General features: G+C 43.0%; 1 protein-coding gene across 4 annotated transcripts in view; it reads left to right on the forward strand.

The window, feature by feature from the left end:
* The first annotated feature begins 1,073 nt into the window (after positions 1–1,073).
* AUH (AU RNA binding methylglutaconyl-CoA hydratase) overlaps positions 1,074–19,114 on the forward strand; it is a 187,379-nt gene continuing 169,338 nt past the window's right edge. Inside the window, exons 1-3 of one of the 4 annotated variants that reach the window (XM_073344895.1) lie at positions 1,074–1,370; positions 14,132–14,199; positions 14,293–14,380. In XM_073344895.1, the coding sequence (XP_073200996.1) occupies positions 1,163–1,370; positions 14,132–14,199; positions 14,293–14,380 (364 nt within the window). In that variant the 5' untranslated portion in view covers positions 1,074–1,162. The remainder of the gene's footprint in view (positions 1,371–14,131; positions 14,200–14,292; positions 14,381–19,114) is intronic. The other 3 variants (XM_073344894.1, XM_073344898.1, XM_073344897.1) reach the window with 3 other exon arrangements.

The following is a 19,114-nucleotide window of genomic DNA, read 5'->3' on the forward strand; positions in this document are numbered from 1 at the left end:
CCAGGGGCACTTGCACTGAAGTGGGGCACTGACAGCTGTACAGGGGGCTGACAACCCTGCAGGCTGATAGCCTGAGCCCAGCACAAGGCTCAGTTTCACAGCAGGGAAATTGATATTCTTGTCAGTTTCATGGCTGCTATTATTTCTCATTTCCACTCTGGCTGTCAGTCCTGGGGCTGGGAGGGCTACAGCTGTGAGCTCCCGGCAGGGGTGACAGCCAACAGGTGATGTAAGTAACTCAGTGTCTACACAGACACTGCATTGTCCTAACTACTTTGACCTAAGCGCTATGCCTCCCGCGCAGGTGGAGTTATTAAGTTGGTGTAGTGGGTGACTTACATCAGCATGAGCACCATTGTAGTGTAGATACTAACAGAGTTAGGTTGACATAAGCTGTCTTATATCAACCTAACTCTGTAGTGTAGACCAGGCCTGAGTTAGTTTCCCAGACATGAAGAAGAGCTCTGTGTAGCTCAAAAGCTTGTCTCTCTCACCAACAGTTTTACCTCACCCACCTTGTCTCTCTTAACGACCTGGGACAAGTCATTTCGCCATCTAAAAAATGGCAATAGAATACTTCCCTGCCTGGGGGGAGCGGTGTTGCGAGGCTAACTCCATTAAGGATTGCGAAGTGCATTGACTGTTACTGATGAAAAATGCTCTACAAAATCTAGGTCCAATTATTATCTGAGCCAAGCCGCGGCCCCAGCATTGTGCCTCTGGGACCAGAAACCAAACTCGCGGTGCTTCAGAGGGGCTATGAAGGGGGTGACTGCAGGGGGGCTGGGTCTTGCGCCGTGTGCCAGTGGGGAGGAGCAATGATAGGGGCAGGGTTCCTCCAAGCAGCCAAGGGGTCACCGGGGAATGGTCCCCGCTCACTGGCCCTGGGTGCCTGGTCACACAGGCTCAGCCACAGCGGGCATGGCTGGAAGGCTCCTGGCATGAGGGGGGGAGACAGGGGGCCGGGGCCCAGATCGCGAGGCGTGGCTGACTCTGCGCGTGGCGACTGGTGGGCGGGGCGCTCGCGCTCCCAGGGTGACCGTTACCGTGCCTTCCGCTGTCTGGGGTCGCGCGTGGGAGGGAGCGGTGCGTGCCGTCGGGTCACGTGGTGTGTGTGAACGTTGGGGGGAGGGGTGGCTCCGCGGCACGAAGAGGGAGCAGCATGGCGGCATCCCTGGGCGGCCTGGGCCTCCTGCAGGGCAGAGTCAGATTGGCTGCGGCAGCCGCTGCCGCCTCGTCTCTCAGCCGGCCGGGCCCGCAGGGGCTGGTGCGGGGAGGGGCCGCTTGTTCTACGGCCGGGAGGGGCTACAGCTCCGAGGCCAAGGGGGAGGAGGAGCTGCGGGTCCGGTACCTGGATGAGGAGAACCAAGGTAACGGCAGCCCGGGCCGGGGGGAGGCTGCTCCGCCGAGAACTGCGGGCCAGGGGTGCAGCTGCCCATCACTGCGCGCTGGACGCTGCAGAGAGAGCCCTGGGACTGGTGTCACCCCCCGCCCCCATTCGCTTGGTGCAGCAGTGCGATCCGCCGGAGGCCCGTGGTGTCACCCGCCCGGCGCAGCGCGCTGATCTCGGGGCAGCTGATGGATGGGGCTGGCCCTTTAAATGCATGGCGGTGAGGGGGGAGACGAGTGGCTGCTCCGCCTCCACACGCTGCCCATGCGCAGTGCGTCCCCTGGGGAGGGGGGGCGCGGATGGGCGGTGGAGTGGGAGCAGCTGTTTTTTGCACTTACACCGCAGTGCTGCAGCAACCCCGTAGGCTGCCAGCCCCCTCTGAATTAGCCCGTCCGCGCTCCCAGGCCTTGCTGCTCTGAGGGCATGAATCTCTTCCCCCCCCCCCCCCCGTGTGCCATAACATAGTGCCTTCCGCACCTACAGTGGTCGTGGGGCACTTTATCATCCCCACCCTCTTCCTGGAGCGTCTGAGAAGTCTCAGGAGCGCTCGCACCCTGGGAGCAGCAGGCATGCAAGTAGGGGCCCTGCTATACCCTTCCGTGGCAGGGGTGTGTCTACACTGAGTGGTGATCCTAGTCTGCTATACTCTTTTTCTGCCACAGATGAAGCCCTTTGCTGGGATAGGGTTGGCAAAGATCGCTAGAGCAGTAGGTCTTGAAGTTAGTTATACTGAGATTTTCGGTGCAATCTACATTTCTCACCAGTTGTTTCAAGCTTTCTGTAGGCTCAGGCAAACATCACTACATTAGCGGCAAAGAGTCCTGTGGCACCTTATAGACTAACAGACTTATTGGAGCATAAGCTTTCGTGTTGGGTATTCACACACGAAAGCTTATGCTCCAATATGTCTGTTAGTGTACAAGGTGCCACAGGACTCTTTGCCGCTTTTACAGATCCAGACCTAACACAGCTACCCCTCTGATACTTGATCACTACAGTAGTTATGCATGGGTTGTTTTTTCATGCTTTTCTTAACCATGAGCATTAGAAACATTTTTTCCTTAAATGAAAGCTAAGATTCTGACCTCATCACCAGACTTCAGGTGTTGTGGCCCTAGGTATGGGCCTCTTGTGCCAGTGGCTTAATCTCGCCTTGGAATTTGTCCCTGCACCACTGATACGCCTGCTCTCATCTTCTTCCAATACCATGATGATCCTGCTGCTACAGTCCACATTTTGCAACCAGCTATAAAAGTGTTGAAATTTTTCAAATTTATAAATTTCAGTGACATTTTGAATTATGGGGAAGAAAGGGGTAAAGATCTTGGCAAAGTGTTGGTGAAATGTTTCCTGTCTAACCAGCTGTAAACATTATATAATAACTATGCCTACAAAGGGTTATGATTTTAATATATAGTATATTGTGACAGTGCATTGCTAGAAGTACATCCTGTGCCCTGTTGGGAAACTGAGAATCCCTCTTTTAAATGTTATAAAACACCCATATTTAGTCTTGTGGGGTTGTGAAATATTTGACCTTAAATTGTTCACTGGCACATGATTAAATAGTGCTTGAAATAGTGACTATTTGAAGCTGCTCAGGGGCTGACGATGTTAACAGAGTCCTGTACTTTCAGTGAAGATGGATTACTAGTTAGAGTGTGAGTCAGGTGATCAAAGATACAAGACATACAGTACTGCATTTACCTTCAGTTTATTCTTGAATGCATGTGATGGTGTACTGTGGATTGCATTATACAGGGGGTTGAAGAGTGTTGGGTGTTTTTGTTTTTAAATGCTTTCCTCCTTCCCAGCATATACCCATCCCTGTTAGTCAAAACAAAATAGAATCATAGAAATGAAGGATTGGAAGGGACCTCAATATGTCATCTAGTCCTTGCACTGAGGCAGGACTAAATATTATCTAGATGATCCCTGACAGGTGTTTGAAGGTTTTTAAGAACAGGTTAGACGATGGAGATTCCACAATCTCTCTCGGTAATTTGCTCCACTCTTACTCTTACACTTAGGAAGCTCTTTCTAATGTCTAACCTAAATCTCCCTGGCTGCAATTTAAACCCATTACTTCTTGTCTGTCCTCAGTGGTTAAAGAGAACAGTTTATTGCCCTCCTTTTGAAAACTTATCACATCCTCCCTCGGTCTTCTCTTCTCTAGACTGAACAAACCCAATTTTTTCAATCTTTTCTCATAGGTCATGTTTTCTAGACCCTTAATAATTTTTGTTTCTTTCCAATTTGTCCATATCTTTCCTGAAGTTTGGTGCCCAGAACTGGACATAGTACTCTAAATCAGGCCTTCTAAGTGCTGAGTAGAATGGAAGAATTACTTCTTGTGTTTTGTTTACAACACTTTAGCTCAAGGGGTCGGCAACCTTTCAGAAGTGGTGTGTCGAGACTTCATTTATTCACTCTAATTTAAGGTTTCGCGTGCCAGTAATACATTTTAACGTTTTTAGAAGGTCTCTGTCTATAAGTCTATAATATATAACTAAACTAGTGTTGTATGTAAAGTAAATAAGGTTTTAAAAATGTTTAAGAACCTCATTTAAAATTAAATTAAAATGCAGAGCCCCCCGGACTGGTGGCCAGGACCCTGGCAGTGTGAGTGCCACTGAAAATCAGCTCGCATGCTGCAGGTTGCCTACCCCAGCTTTAGCTAATACATTCCAGAATGTTGTTTGTTTGTTTTAGTTTTTTGTTTTTTGCAACACTATTACATCAGTGTACACTTCCAGCTTGACTGTGAACGATTGATAACTACTCTCTGAGTATGATTTCCCCCACCAGTTCTGCACCCACCATGTAGTAGGTCGTCTAGGCTATATTTCCTCAGTTTGCTTATGAGAAGGTCATGTGAGACATCATCCAAAACCATTCTAAAGCAGAGAGATATTATTACCCTGTCAGAGAAAGATTTTTAGATTGTGTTGATGTGATTTGTTTTGGGAAAATCCATGTTGACTGACTGACTTTTCTTTTCTTCTAGGTGCTTCCAAATTGGTTCGTTGATTATTTGTTTCATTATCTTTCTGGATACTGAAGTTAAGCTGACTGGTCTAATTCCCCTTTTTATAGATAGGTACTATATTTTCCCTTTCCAGTCCTCTGGGAATTGCTGATGGCTCGGAGATCTCTTTAGCCAGTTCCTTAATAATTCTAGGATGTATTTTGTCATGCCCTACCAACTTGAAGACATCTAACTTGTCTAAGTAATTCTTACCTTGTTCTTTCCTTATTTTAGCCTCAGATCCTACCCCATTTACACTGATGTTCACTATGTTAGTTGTCTGATCGCTGCTAAGCTTTTTGGTGAAAACCGGAACAATAAACGGCATTTAACACTTCAGCCACTGCTGCGTTTTCTCTTGTTGTCTTTCCCTCCTCCATGGGTAATAGTCCTGCTCTGTCCCTGGTCTTCCTCTTGCTTTAAATGTGTTTGGAAAATGTTTTCTTGTTACCATTTATTTATTAGCTAGTTTAATCTCATTTTGTGCCTTGGCCTTTCTAATTTTGTCCCTACATGCTTGTTCGTTTTTTGTTTTTAATATTCATCCTTCATAATTTATCCTAGTTTCCGTTATTTGTGTGATTTTTTTGGGGGGTTTGTTTTTGTTTCAGGTCACTGAAGATCTCCTGGTTAAGTCAGTATGGTCTCTTACCATATGTCCTGGCTTTCCTACACATTGGGATAGTTTGCTCTTGTGCCCTTAATCATTTTTCTCTCTAAAAAACTGCCACCTCTCTTGTTTCCCATGGGATCTTCGCAGTCAGTTCTCTGAATTTGCTGAAGTCTGCCTTCCTGAAGTCTATTGTCTTTATTCTGCTGTTTTCCTTCCTTCATTCCTTAGAATAATGAATTCTATCCTTTCATGGTCACTGTTACCCAAACTTCCTTCCACTTTCAAAATCTCAATCAGTTCCTTACCGTTTGTGCAAATCAAATCTAGAACAAGCTATCCCCAGTTGCTGTCTCCACCTTCTTGTAATAAAAAGTTGCCTTCAATGCATTTCAAGAACTTTTTTGTTTAATTTGTGTTCTGTTTTATTTTCCCAACAGACATCTGGGGAGTTGAAGTCCCCCATTACCACCAAGTCCTGTGCTTTGGATGATATTGTTAGTTGTTTAAAAAAAGCCTCATTCACCTCTCTTCCTGGTTAGGTGGTCAATAGTAAACCCCTGCCATAATATCTTGCTTCTCTTTTATCCCTTTTAGCCTTACCTGGAGATGTTCAACTGGTCTACCTTCCCCTTCTATTGTGACTTCAGTGCAAGTGTATGCATGTACAAGGCAACTGCTCCTCCCTTTTTCCCTAGCCTGTCCTTCCTGAACAAGCTATACCCTTCTCTACCAATATTCCAGTCATCCGAATTATCACACCAAGTCAGATCTGTGATGCCAATTATGTTGTAATTTTGATTAGTCACTAATATTTCTAGTTCTTTCTATTTTCTAATGCAAAAAGAATGGAGATTAGACAGACAGCTAAGATGTTTGTTAGATTTCCCTTCTATATTTCTTCTTGACTCTCCTTTGTCCCTGTTATGATTGCCCATGTTCCCGCCCCAGGTTCCATCCCTTCACCTGTGGGCATATGTCTCCTGCTCTTGTCAAACCTAATTTGAAGCCTGCCTCAGTAGGTTTGCCAGTCTGTATCTGAAGAGACTCTTTGCCATCTTTGCTCAGCAGTCCATCTTCTCAGAACAGTGTCCCATGGTTGAGGAAGCGGAAGCCCTCCTGGCAACATCATCCATGCAGCCATGGATATCTCTCTCTGCCTGGGCCCTACCCTTGATTGGAAGGACCAATGAAAACACCAACTGTGCCCCAATTCCCTCACACTCACTCCAGAACTGTGTAGTCACTTCTGATCTACTCAGTCACGTCTTGCAGAATTATTAGTACTCACATGGAAGACCAGTGTGGGGTAGTAGTCAGAGGGTCAAATGATCCTTGGCAGTCCTTCCGTAATGTCTTGTATATGGGTCCCTGGCAGGCAACACACCTCCCAGGATGCCAAGTCAGGCTAGCAGAGGGGTGCCTCTGCCCCTGTTTAGGGAGTCACTGGCCACCACCACCATTCCTTTCCTCTTAGAAGTTATAGCCATGATCCTCCCAGCCTTGGGGTACCTGGCTTCTCTTCCCTTACATTTGGGGGAGATTCCTCATCCCTTGATGCAAGGGCAGTGTACCATTTTTTAATCTCTATGGACTGTAAGTTGGGAGCAGGGGTGGAGCGCTGCCAGTAGTAGTCAGCAGGCATCTTCTTTCCTGTGAAAGAGCCATTTCACCCTTCCCTGATGGTGCTACTGCAGTCCTCTCCAGCTGGATTGCTTCTTCAATCTTGGAGCTCTCCATATGTGTATTTTCAATGGATCCTCCTCAGCCTAGCCACCTCCTCCTGAGGCCTTCACCTGCTTTCTGAGAGGTTCTACCAGTAAGCACCTCTCACGCTGATGGTCTTCCCAGCCTGCCTTTCCGTGACAGGGAAATGCAGGCCACAGTCTCTGCAAAGACACACCAACACTGGGTAGGGGCACCCATGGTTGGATTCTCTGTCTGGACACAGGTGGAGGAACAGTGTTGACACTGGTGTTGCAGCCATCTCAAACCATGGTGATTTTTATTCTTTCTCCATCCTACAAACGCCTCCGTTCACTAGCTCCCCTTGGTTGCTTAGTGTCTGGCTTTTAAACTCTTCTCTTCTGGGTCAGCCCTACCCCCTCTAACACACAGGAGAAAAACAGCAGGCTAGAGCTTTGCTAGTGCACACTGAGCTAGCGGCCGATAGGCCTCTGGCTCCCATTCCAATGTAATCCCCAACAGACCACATTATGAACTTTAAGCAAGCCAAAAGAAGAACCAAACAGATGTATGAGCTCACTCACCACAAGAAGTAGTGCTTGCTCCTTCAGTAGGGGATCTCCTTCTCAAACTCCCTTGGTTGCTTCGCCTCTAGCTTTTAAGACTATCTCTTCTATATCAGCCATATCCTCTTGTTAACACACAAGGGAACGGTGATCAAGGATCAAAGAACAAATAATGTCTGAGTGGGGGAATTGGCATTTTGGAGCAACGAGTATGCTGTAGACATCATATGGAAGCAATTCTACTGAAATATCTTTCTAATTTTTAGACTGTATTTGAGGAAGAGATCTTTTCTGCACTTGCCTTTGACCAGAAGAGCCCATCTTCACACAGGAGCAAGTCTTGTTCTGTTAGTAAAGAAGGGCAAAGGATTTGGGGTAGGGCCAAGAGAAGGACAGGTGCCATTAGCGGAAATCAGTGCTGTATCTTATGTTACAATGCCTAATGTTTCAGGAGTAAGAATAGTCAGTAGGGAGAAAGTGACGGTTGGACCAACATTATGAAAGAAAGGTCTTCATTAGGTATACTCTATTTTGAGTAAAGCTAACTTAAAACTACAACTAAGAATGATATAAATGAGATGTTTTGGGCTTTTATTGTGCTTGTCTGGTGACTTCAGCTAATGTTTGTTACATAGCAAGATGTATAATTGATGTAAATGTGCTGTTGGGTTTAAAGATACAACAGTGTAGGTGAGAGGGTCATCAAACAGCATCCAGTTGGGGTAGTGCTATGTCCTTAGGAACATCAAGTTTCCAGTGAACATCAGGGGTTAAAATGGGTTTCTGTAGCATTCAGACCTTTGGGCCATGTCTAACTACAGGTGCTACAGCTACAGTCCTAACAGCTGTGTAGATGCTTCCTACAGGGATGGAATGGGGTTTTCCATCCCCGTAGTTAATCCACCTCTCCAAATGATGGTTGCATTCTTCAATCAACATAGCCACGTCTATGCCAGGGGTTAGGCCAGCATAGCTATGGCATCCAGGGGGGTGGATTTTTCACATCGCTGAGCTCTGTAGCTATGTTGACCTAACTTTTAAGTGTAGACCAGCCCTTAGACAGCTCTCAGAAAAGTATTTTAAATAATTAAAAAAAGTCACTTTAGAAAAACTGAAACATGAAAAATATGCCTCAGCCATATAATTAAAAGATAACTTGAAACTCTCTTGCAAGCTTCCAAAAAACCAAAATCTCACCTTAGCTTTAATGTATGTTTTATGTCTTCACTACGGACTTCTGTCAGCATAACTGTGTTAGTCAGGGATGTGATCACTGACTAATATAGCTGCACTGACATACATCCCTAATACAGACACAGTTACACCAGTAAAAGCAGTTTTGTTGAAATAGTTTGTTTCAATCACCTGCAAAGTGATGGGGAGGTGCAGTTTACCGTTCCTGCATGAAGTATAGCTTTGCCAATGTAGGTACATCCACAGTAGGAGCACTTTGCCAGTATAATATACCTGTACGGGGAAAGTGCTCCCAGTGTAGATATGGCCTAAGCTTGAGTGAAATTATAAAGGATTAAAAGTAGGAATTCAAATAGACTGGCCCTTGCAGTTTCTTTTTCCACTTTTTTAAAATTTCTGTTAGAGTGCAGATCACGTTTCCTATCAAGTAGTAAGATGACTCCGATGTAAAAAGCGGTGTGGAGCTACAGTGCCCCAGGGCTCGGTCCTTGGGCCGGTTTTGTTCAATATCTTCATAAATGATCTAGAGGATGGTGTAGATTGCCCCCTCAGCAAATTTGCAGATGACACTAAACTGGGAGGAGTGGTATATATGCTGGAGGGTAGGGATAGGATACAGAGGGACCTAGACAAATTAGAGGATTGGGCCAAAAGAAATCTGATGAGGTTCAATAAGGAGAAGTGCAGAGTCCTGCACTTAGGACGAAAGAATCCTATGCGCTGCTACAGACTAGGGACTGAGCGGCTAGGGAGCAGTTCTGCAGAAAAGGACCTAGGGGTTACAGTGGATGAGAAGCTGGATATGAGTCAACACTTTGCCCTTGTTGCCAAGAAGGCTAACAGCATTTTGGGGTCTATAAGTAGGAGCATTGCCAGCGGATCAAGGGATGTGATCATTCCCCTCTATTCGGCATTGGTGAGGCCTCATCTGGAGTACTGTGTCCAGTTTGGGCCCCACACTACAAGAAGGATGTGAAAAAAATTGGAAAACGTCCAGCGGAGGGCAACAAAAATGATTAGGGGTCTGGAGCACATGATTTATGAGGTGAGGCTGAGGGAACTGGGATTATTTAGTCTACAGAAGAGAAGAATGAGGGGGGATTTGATAGCTGCTTTCAACTACCTGAAAGGGGGTTTCAAAGAGGATGGTTCTAGGCTGTTCTCAGTGATAGCAGATGATAAACAAGGAGTAATGGTCTCAAGTTGCAGTGGGGGAGGTTTAGGTTGGATATTAGGAAAACCTTTTTCACTAGGAGGGTGGTGAAGCACTTGAATGGGTTACCTAGGGAGGTGGTGGAATCTCCTTCCTTAGAGGTTTTTAAGGTCTGGCTTGACAAAGCCCTGGCTGGGATGATTTAGTTGGGGATTGGACTAGATGACCTCCTGAGGTCCCTTCCAACCCTGATATTCTATGATGATCACACTATGAATAACAACCACACTGTATCATATGACCACTTTCCTCACAATTCTCTCTCTCCAGTATTTTGCAGGAATTAAAGCAAATAATGCTATTTTCATTCTTGACAAATTCGAGTTAAAATGGCTTCTAGAAGTGAGAGAATCTTTTTTAATCTAAAAAGATTTCAAGACACTACTGTTACATTTCATTTCTAATGTAGTCTTATTCTAGCATATAGAGATTTGTGTCCTGGATTTCCAACTGGGCTCAAGGAGAATTGGAACCTCATTCCAACACCTCTCTAATGAGCTGCTCTGTTTCTTCAGAATTTAAGTTCTCATTTAAAAATCAGGAAGTTATGTTTCTACTCTTTTATGGTTGCAAAGAAGGCCTTCTGAATATGGTGGTGTGCAAATAATTACTTTTTAATATGCAGCCTTCTGGATATGAACCAGTCTTCTTCAGCCTGCAAATACCCTGAAATAACCCAAACAGGGAATGACTTGCCTTCTTCATGTCCATTTTTGTCAATTTCATGGTCATAGGTTTTAGCTATTTAAATCTGAAATTTCAGTTTTGTAATTGTAGAAGTCCTGACCCAAAAGAAGTTGAAAAGGGGCCGCAAGTTTATTGTAGGTGCTGGAGGTGGTTGTGTTACTGCTACCCTTACTTCTGCACTGCTGTTGGCGGGGTGCTGCCTTCAGAGCTGGGGCCCGGCCAACACCTGCTGCTCTCCAGCTGCCTAGCTCTGAAGGCAGCGCAGAAGTAAGGGTGGCAACATACTATGACCCCCTAAAATAACCTGGCGACCCCCCTGCAACTTCCTTTTGGGTCAGGGCCCCCAACTTCAGAAATGCTGGTCTCCTCTCATGAAATCTGTATGGTATAGGGTAAAAGCACTCACAAGACCAGATTTCATGATCTGTGATGTGTTTTTCATGGCTATGAATTTTGTAGGGTCCTATTCATGTCCAAGAAATACTAATCCTGAAGTCTAATGATGACAAAATCAACACTGCTATATTCTTTACCAGTTCATCCAGCAGGACAAAAGATTTCTCTTATTCTCCACCAGTGCATGCAGGATGTGGAGTGTGGCAGGAAAGCTGACTCCTCCACTCCCAAGCCTCATTCCCTATGGCGTTCATAGACACTGCTTTACTACAACATTCACCATATGTTATTTTAATATGCAGAATTTAATTTGTTGGGCCCTGAAGCCAAGAGCCCAAGTTTGTTTTGGCCATAACTAAAACACAGGAAACAGTTTTACCTTATTGTGACAGTTATTGGGATATCACGACAGTGAGTCACCCAGTTACCCCCTGCCTCCAGTGTGCTTTGCTGGGCATCAGCTCCCTAACATTGCCACTTTTATGAGTGGTCACTCTTGGCAGATTTTACTGTAGTGTTACCCCCCCCCCCGCCTTGTAGCTTAATAGTGTCGCCGTATAGTGGTATGAGGGAAACCCAGTTATTTCTGCTCTTGATCTCACAATTTTGACAGCAGATAAAATGGCTACATTGTATCCATATTGCCAATGGCTATAATCTTCTCAAATTCCTAAAACTATCAACATTTGCTCTTTGGTATTTGAGTAGGAGCTATTCAAGAGAGGAAAAAAGGAGAAAGGATCATCTTATGGTTAAATCACTGGCCTGGGACTCAGGAGGACTATATTTAGTTCCTGGTTTGCCACAGACATCCTATGCAACCTCAGGCAAATCATTTGACTTTCTGTACTTCAGACACCAATTTAATACATTCCTTATCTTACACTGCCACTATAAAGATAAACCTGACAATTTATCGTCAGAGGTGATCTGATACTACGGTGATATGGCTATATTTAAAAAAAGAAAAAGGGGTGGGGTGGTGAATCTATGGAAGATGTCTCTATGCACCTGACTGCACATTCTATGCCTGCTATGTTAATCTTTTCACACATTTCTGATTACAATTCTCACATCACTTTTTTCCATAAATAGGAAGGTTGGAAAGTTGGGTGGAGGGCTGCTGAGCATTTGTCACTTTTTTGAGTGGGAGAAGAAAGTGGTAGGGTTATGACTTGTGAAATTTGTGGGAGTAGTAGGAGGAATTGGCTTATACACTTGTTTTTTTCTCTTTAGGGATTTTCCCCTTGCAGAGAACTTGTTATATTTTGTGTTTAACGACTTTAATCCTTATGTCGGAACATTCTTAATTAAGGTGCTAACATGAATATTAATTTTCTCCCTAGTCTGTGTCTATCATGGACGAGATGGGCAATTCAGTGCAGTCAAAATATTCGGTACAACCAATACAAACAAAAAACCTTTGTAAGGTTCTGAACCATATTTGTCAACTCTTTCCTATACTTTTGTGTTAAGTGATGAAATTTATTATGGTGCCTTGTTAGTAACACATACTAGAACTAGAGTACACGGCATACCTGAAAAAATCTCACGTTTTTCTGTCTCTAGGGCTTTTTCTTGCTTCTCAGGCACTATATGAAAACCAATTGTAAATAAACAAAAGGAAGAAAGAAGGCTGATGTGAACATCTTAGAGAATTTTCTGATTCTGTTGGAGTGGATGTTGTCAGTGTTAACTATGTAGTTCCTAGTGAGACGTATATCCAATGACAAACACAGAAAAACACACAGGGAAAATTCAGCTGTCCACAAGAACTGTAGCTGCTTTATTGACGTGTGTGCATGACATGGCAGAGTAGAAGTGCTTCATTATGGCTATTTAGGGGATCTTTTCCAGTATTGTATTACTATTACTGAATTTAGAAAACAATGATCATCCTTATTTGGAGATAAGTACATGTTTTACTTAAAAAAGATGTCACAAAGGGTGAAAAGGTCACACAATTTCAGAAGTTTTTTTTTTATAGTATCATCCAAATCCTTAAACCTTTCCATAACAAGAATTGCAGCATAGCTTTAAACCTAAAATCAGAGCTCTAGGCCCACTCTGTTCACTACATGTACACACAGTTGTGTATGTTTAATCTGCTCTCCTTAATCTCTGAGGATAGGACAAGAAGCAACGGGCTTAAATTGCAGCAAGAGTTGTTTAGGTTGGACATTGGGAAAAATTTCCTAACTGTCAGAGTTGTTGAGCACTGGAATAAATTGCCAAGGGAGATTGTGGAATCTCCATCATTGGAGATTTTTAAGAGCAGGTTAGACAAACACCTGTCAGGGATGGTCTAGATCAGGGGTTGGCAACCTTTCAGAAGTGGTGTGCTGAGTCTTCATTTATTCACTCTAATTTAAGGTTTCACGGGCCAGTAATACATTTAAACGTTTTTAGAAGGCCTCATTCTATAAGTCCATAATATATAACTAAACTATTGTATGTAAAGTAAATAAGGTTTTAAAAATGTTTAAGAAGCTTCATTTAAAATTAAATTAAAATGCAGAGCCCCCCAGACCGGTGGCCAGGACTTGGGCAGTGTGAGTGCCACTGAAAATCAGCTCGCGTGCCGCAGGTTGCCTACCCCGGTCTAGATAATACTTAATCCTGCCATCCGTGTAGGAGACTGGACTAGATGGTCTCTCGAGGTCCCTTCCAGTCCTATGATTCTATGACCAAGCTGAATATTTGTTTGAAATAATTTTGACATAAGGAATAAATTGGGATACAGCTAAGGAAAAGTGCTACATGCAAAGTACCAGTACCTTGCTGGTGGTGGGTTTTTTGTTGTTGTTGTAACTAACATGAACCCGGCTTTTTTGTGTAGTGAAATGAGTTGTCAAGACCAAGAGGGTGCTATGCTAAAATATGCATCTCACACACACACACACACATACATACATACATTTTGGGCCTGGCAGTGCCTTTGTGGTTTTTTTCTTTTTTAAATAAAAACTTTTTTTAAAAAATGCTTTATGAAGAAATATCTGAAGACTACATTTAAGTACCAAGTACTTAAAGTACATGCTTAATTGTTCAGGAAAATATTATGATTATTTGCTTTCGCAAATTTGGCCTAGTCAGGCTGCATGCACAGATGTGGTAATTTCATGTGTATCAGGTCATGAGTTCTGAGTCTGTCCTTAAAGCGATTGTCATTTCTAATGGCTATTGAAACACTCTGAAAAAGGAAGCAAACAAAACAAATCAGTCAAAATAATTACACGAGTCAATTTTCTTACAGTCCTAATTTAATATCTGTTTAGAGACAAAATAACATGGACACAAGTATGTACTTAATTTATATTTTTAATATGACACTGATTCAAACTCTTCTTTTTTCCTCTAGGAATTGTGGTACTTGGATTAAACAGATCTCGTGCCAAAAATGCACTTAATAAAAATCTTATAAAAATGGTAAGGGGGAAAAACTAACTGCTTCTAATTTGAAGGCAATGTATTGGAATTAAATATTTGAAAAAAAAATCCCCCCCCCTCCTTTTTCTGTAGATGTCAAAAGCTGTGGATGCTCTGAAATCTGATAAGAAAGTACGAACTGTTATATTCCGAAGTGAAGTCCCTGGGATATTCTGTGCTGGTATGCAAACTTAATTTTACTATGAAGTTGGATATCTGTAATCTAACATTGTAGCAGAAATGGCCCAAATTCCAAGGAAGCATTGTATCTTGTCACATTCATCTCAGTTGTAAGCAAAACCTCTTCATATGATTTTCCTTGATTTTTAACAAGAAAGAAACATGTTTCATTCTGTTTTCTTCTTTCTGCATCATAAAGAACATTTCACAATATGTAGTAGATTTTTTCAAAGTAGTGGATAAATGCATTCTGTTGAATTCTTAAGACTTGCTTATACTCTGGAATTAGAGCCTAATATTGCTAAGTGGTTAATGGGACTGGTAGAGTATGAATGGTAAATAGAGAAGGATGCTGTCTTCACTTTCAACTTGGAGGTATAAAATCCATTAAAACAACTTGTGGAATTAGGCAAACTATATAGCATTAAAAACAGATAGCAAACTTTAACTGGCTATTCCCTTAAATGTGGGTAATTTATTAAAGAATGTGATCCTGTGCCTTCACTAGTAATACATACAAATGCATTGTAATGTGTGGGATGGGTGATTTGGGTATATGAAGCCATTAGGTGGGATTGGTTACCAAATCAAGGTTTTCAAAAGCATATTTTTCTAAAGTGACACATTTTAAGTGGCTATCTTGATGGCTGTGATATGAGAAACATGAGGTGACAAATATCAGTTGTCTTACTCCCAGAAAAAGCCCCAGATATGTTATTGAATTGAGGTACTGTGGCTTCAAGGACACCTGGTTCTATTCGCTGTGCCAGTACCCCTTGTTGGCAAGTTTAGAGAGCTGCATTGGTCTCTGACTTTGAATAGGCTTCTTGCCTGTCCTCCTTGCTGGAAAAGTAGGTCAGTGATGACAGTGGAGAGAGAACAGGAGTAAGTTCATCTCAGAATAGTGAGACCACTATGGGTAACACTGATACGCTGTTTGGGTCAGAACCCAGGAGAGGTGAGATCCACCAAGCTATTTCTTAAACTTAGTTCAAATCTCAGGTCTCTTATTTTGCAATGACTACAGGAAATGAGGCTATTCTTTTGTATGTATGCCTAACAGAACCACCAAAATGTGCACGTCTAAAAGGTGAGAAACCCAAGTGATCTCATTGCTTTAACCCTAATCTTTCATCACTCCCTTCCCTCTCCTTATACTGTTACCTCCCACTAACTGCATGAAGTGTAAAATTAGATTGTAAGCTATTCAAGGCAGGGATCATGCTTTGCTATAAAGTGTGTAGCACACCCTCAGGTGCTATAAAATATCTAAAGAGAAGCACTGCTTATATTTCTGGAGGAGGAGCTGTGTGTATAGATCGTGGGCATTTTACCTTTAAAACAAAAAGGAAATCTACTTTTAAAAGAATGCTAAAACATGAGTCCTTAAATCTGTGTATTATAGTAATAAAATCCCGTTGATCGATACCTAAATTGCTACTGCATATTTTATTGTAGTGTATATAATGCACCAATAGTAATGTCTCAGCTCAGTTTTTAAAACTACATAGAACAGTCCTAAGTCCATGTTGATATGTCAACAATCTCAGAAATATGGCGACTCTTCCTTGCTTCTCTTTCACCCCCAGAAAAATTTTCAGGAAAACCTGTGGATAAGTTTTTGGTGCCCTCAAGGGCTAACAAATTTGGGCTAGGGAGGGAGCTTAGATTCTAAAGCTCAGAAATGTCCTTTCCATAGCCATCAAAATAATGACATTGTCAGCTGATTTGTCCCCCTTGACTTTGACTGCTGGGTAAGAATATGTATAAGGAGGTATCATCTCTCTCTCTCTCACTCTCTTTGAAATAGAGGCCCCAAACCAAAAGGAGTTAGGTGATAAACCTCAAATCACCCTTGAAAATAGCTGGAAAGTAAGTACAGTTTATGTTACTCAAATTAATGTATTTCCATATGAGATGCATTACTAAGGCAGCAGGCACATCTTGCAGTAGCTAAAAATTGAGTAGCTTTCAAGGGTACTGTCAAGTAAATGGCACTGCATATAATCCAGTATGGAGGTGAGAAAGGTACAAAGAACTGTATCCAGGCTTACTTCTCAGAGAAAAGATCATGTGATATGAGATAGGTGAAGGTGGTAAAATAGGCTGCCTGGGCCATTGTTGCTATCTGGACTTACAGAATTTGCTAAAGATCCAATAATAACCATCGTTTCCAAACTTGAGTGATATAATGGGAGGTTGATTATATACACCAGTAATCTTGTTTGTCTTTAGGCTTGTTAGGATCTGGGGTTTACACTTATTCATGATTCATTTTAGCTCCCTTGTTTCTATTCATTTTTATTGTAGGTGGGGCTGACAGCACAACCTATTAAAATTACAACACTTCCCATTCTAAGACCCTGTTTTCAGGTGCTTATAACTTTGCCAGATTGTAACTGGGTCTCTGCCTCAGGTTGAATTACTTTTTTAAAAATTTCAGTGAAAACTGTTGAGCTGTTTCTGAGAACAAGGCTAGAGGAAAATGGTTTTTACCTGTTCATATAAAAAAAAAAATCTGGTGACCTTTTTCCTGAAAAGGTCTGCCCTCCTCTCATGCCTTGGAGTAGGGACTTGAAACTTAGCTGGGGAGTGGATTTTTGTATCAAATGTGCCTTTTGGCACATCCCCTGTGCAAATTGGGTCAGATTTGGCCAAGTTATTTTGGTCTTTGGAAAATGTCAGTTTGTATGTGGTCAGACTTGCTAGACCTTCTTGGTAAAATTCCCTGAAGTTCCATCCATGTTGGCCATGCTTCAGCCCAGACTGAGAAGGACTTTCCCTACAGTTGTTGCTCTGAGCTGTGTGAAGTCCGGAGCCAGGCACGTGAATTGAGAGCAGGTGTCTCTCCTGTGCTTTCAGTGACATCCCACTCCTCCCTTTGGGCCCAGACAATGTGGAAGAGGAAGCTACTTGATTCAAGTGTAGAGGGGACAAGAGCCAGACCTGGGAGAGGGAAACTGGAGGCAGGCTGGTGGTGGCGGCAATACTGGGACTGGCTGAGCAAGGAGACTGGGAACCAGGGATAAAAAGAGGCAATAGTAGGACTAGGAGTAGGTGGGACTAGGGAATATGGGAAGGAGTGGCAACTGAATGCTGGTGGGGAGGGACTGCTAGGGCAAATGAACAGGTCAAAGAGCTAGTGGGTTGATGTGGGGGACTGAGAATGGGATGCTGTGTCCAGAGAGATGAGGGTAGGACTTCAGAGCAAGGAGATGGGATGAAAAGCCTGTGTGGAAACTGGGCCTGACTGCATTGAGGTGCTGGGGAGGACAGGAGAGATAGGACTGGGATGGGGCAGGATGGAGGGGACTGGGCAGAAGTGGTCAGGATTGGGGGAATTGGTCAGAAAAGTTTTGTGCCCACTAGAGCACGCTTCTCTGCAGAGCCTGGAATGGGACCCAAGATTCCTGAGTCTTGCCATTCCTTTGCTTTCAGCAAATATCTGTGAAACCCACTGGCAACACGTCCAGTCTCCCTCTAGTGCTGGTCCACATAGAGGATGCATATTTACTGCTGCTGTCACTTACTCTGTTAGCTCAAGTGACAGAGGTCTCTGGTGTGGATCTAAAGGGTCCAGGCCTGCTGATAACCCACATGTGTGTCTACCTGCCACAAGGTGGAATTCCTGTTTTTCAGTTTGCTCTTTTTAAAAAAACCTGGAAAATTACACACAAACTAAATTAAAATATCAATTTTAAGGTTGAATAGTCAAGCACTGGAAAGTTAGGAAATACCAGAAAGTTGCCTGTGCAACTTTAATTGGGCCCATTTATGCATATGCATTATGATAGTCACGGCACACAATGGATGGTACTCACTTAATGAACAGCTATTAATATTTTGTTTTCTTCTAATTTTTCAAAGCCTAGCCCATATGTTATTTAGTGCATGCTGTTCAGACCCTGCTCTGAAGATAGAATTATTAATTTCCTTCTGTTTTTTTTTCTGTGGCACTCATCATTATAGTACCTGAATGTTTCACAAGCATTAATTTTACTTTCACACTACCTCTGAGAGATGGGTCTGTAAAGACATTATCTCCATTTTACAGACCGGGAACTGAGCAGTGAGAGATTAAGGTTAAAAAAAAAAAATCCACTAATTTTGAGTGCCGTGTTTGAAATGCCCAAGATCTTGTTTTTCAGGGGACTTAGCATGTTGTGTTCAAAGCAGAGCTCCCATCGACTTGAGTTGCAGCTGTGAGTGCTCAACACTTCTACAAATCCCACTCCAGTCTCACAAGTCAGGGACCCAGAAAATGGGGAATGCACAATTAAAGACCACCTCTCAATAGTTTAGTGACTTGCTTAGCCTTCTAGGAACTCTATGGCAGATTCAGGGATAGAATCCAGTTCTTGAGGGCAGCATTCAACTACTTTAATAATGAGACCCTCCTTTCTCTTCCTGCAATCACCTGCCACATTCACTATACACCTTTCAACTTCTGCAACAAGTAAAACAAGGGTCCTACAGACAACAGCTTTCTTCACTACACAACTCTGAATCATATTCAGAGCACGTCCCTATTGGGCATTGAAAGAGGCAGGGATTCTGTGGAAAAAGTACATGACTGTAATTAAATACTGGATTATAATGCATATGCACAAGGAGGGAAAATTAAGATTGTCCAAGCAACCTTAATTCTGCCATATCCAAATTTGAGTGCTTGAATTTGTAACCTTAATATTTTGTTTTGTAATACTATTTTTATATAGGCTTGGAAGGATTAGAT

The sequence above is a fragment of the Lepidochelys kempii genome, chromosome 5 (genome assembly GCF_965140265.1).
Source record: "Lepidochelys kempii isolate rLepKem1 chromosome 5, rLepKem1.hap2, whole genome shotgun sequence".
In the NCBI taxonomy this organism is placed as follows: domain Eukaryota; kingdom Metazoa; phylum Chordata; order Testudines; family Cheloniidae; genus Lepidochelys; species Lepidochelys kempii.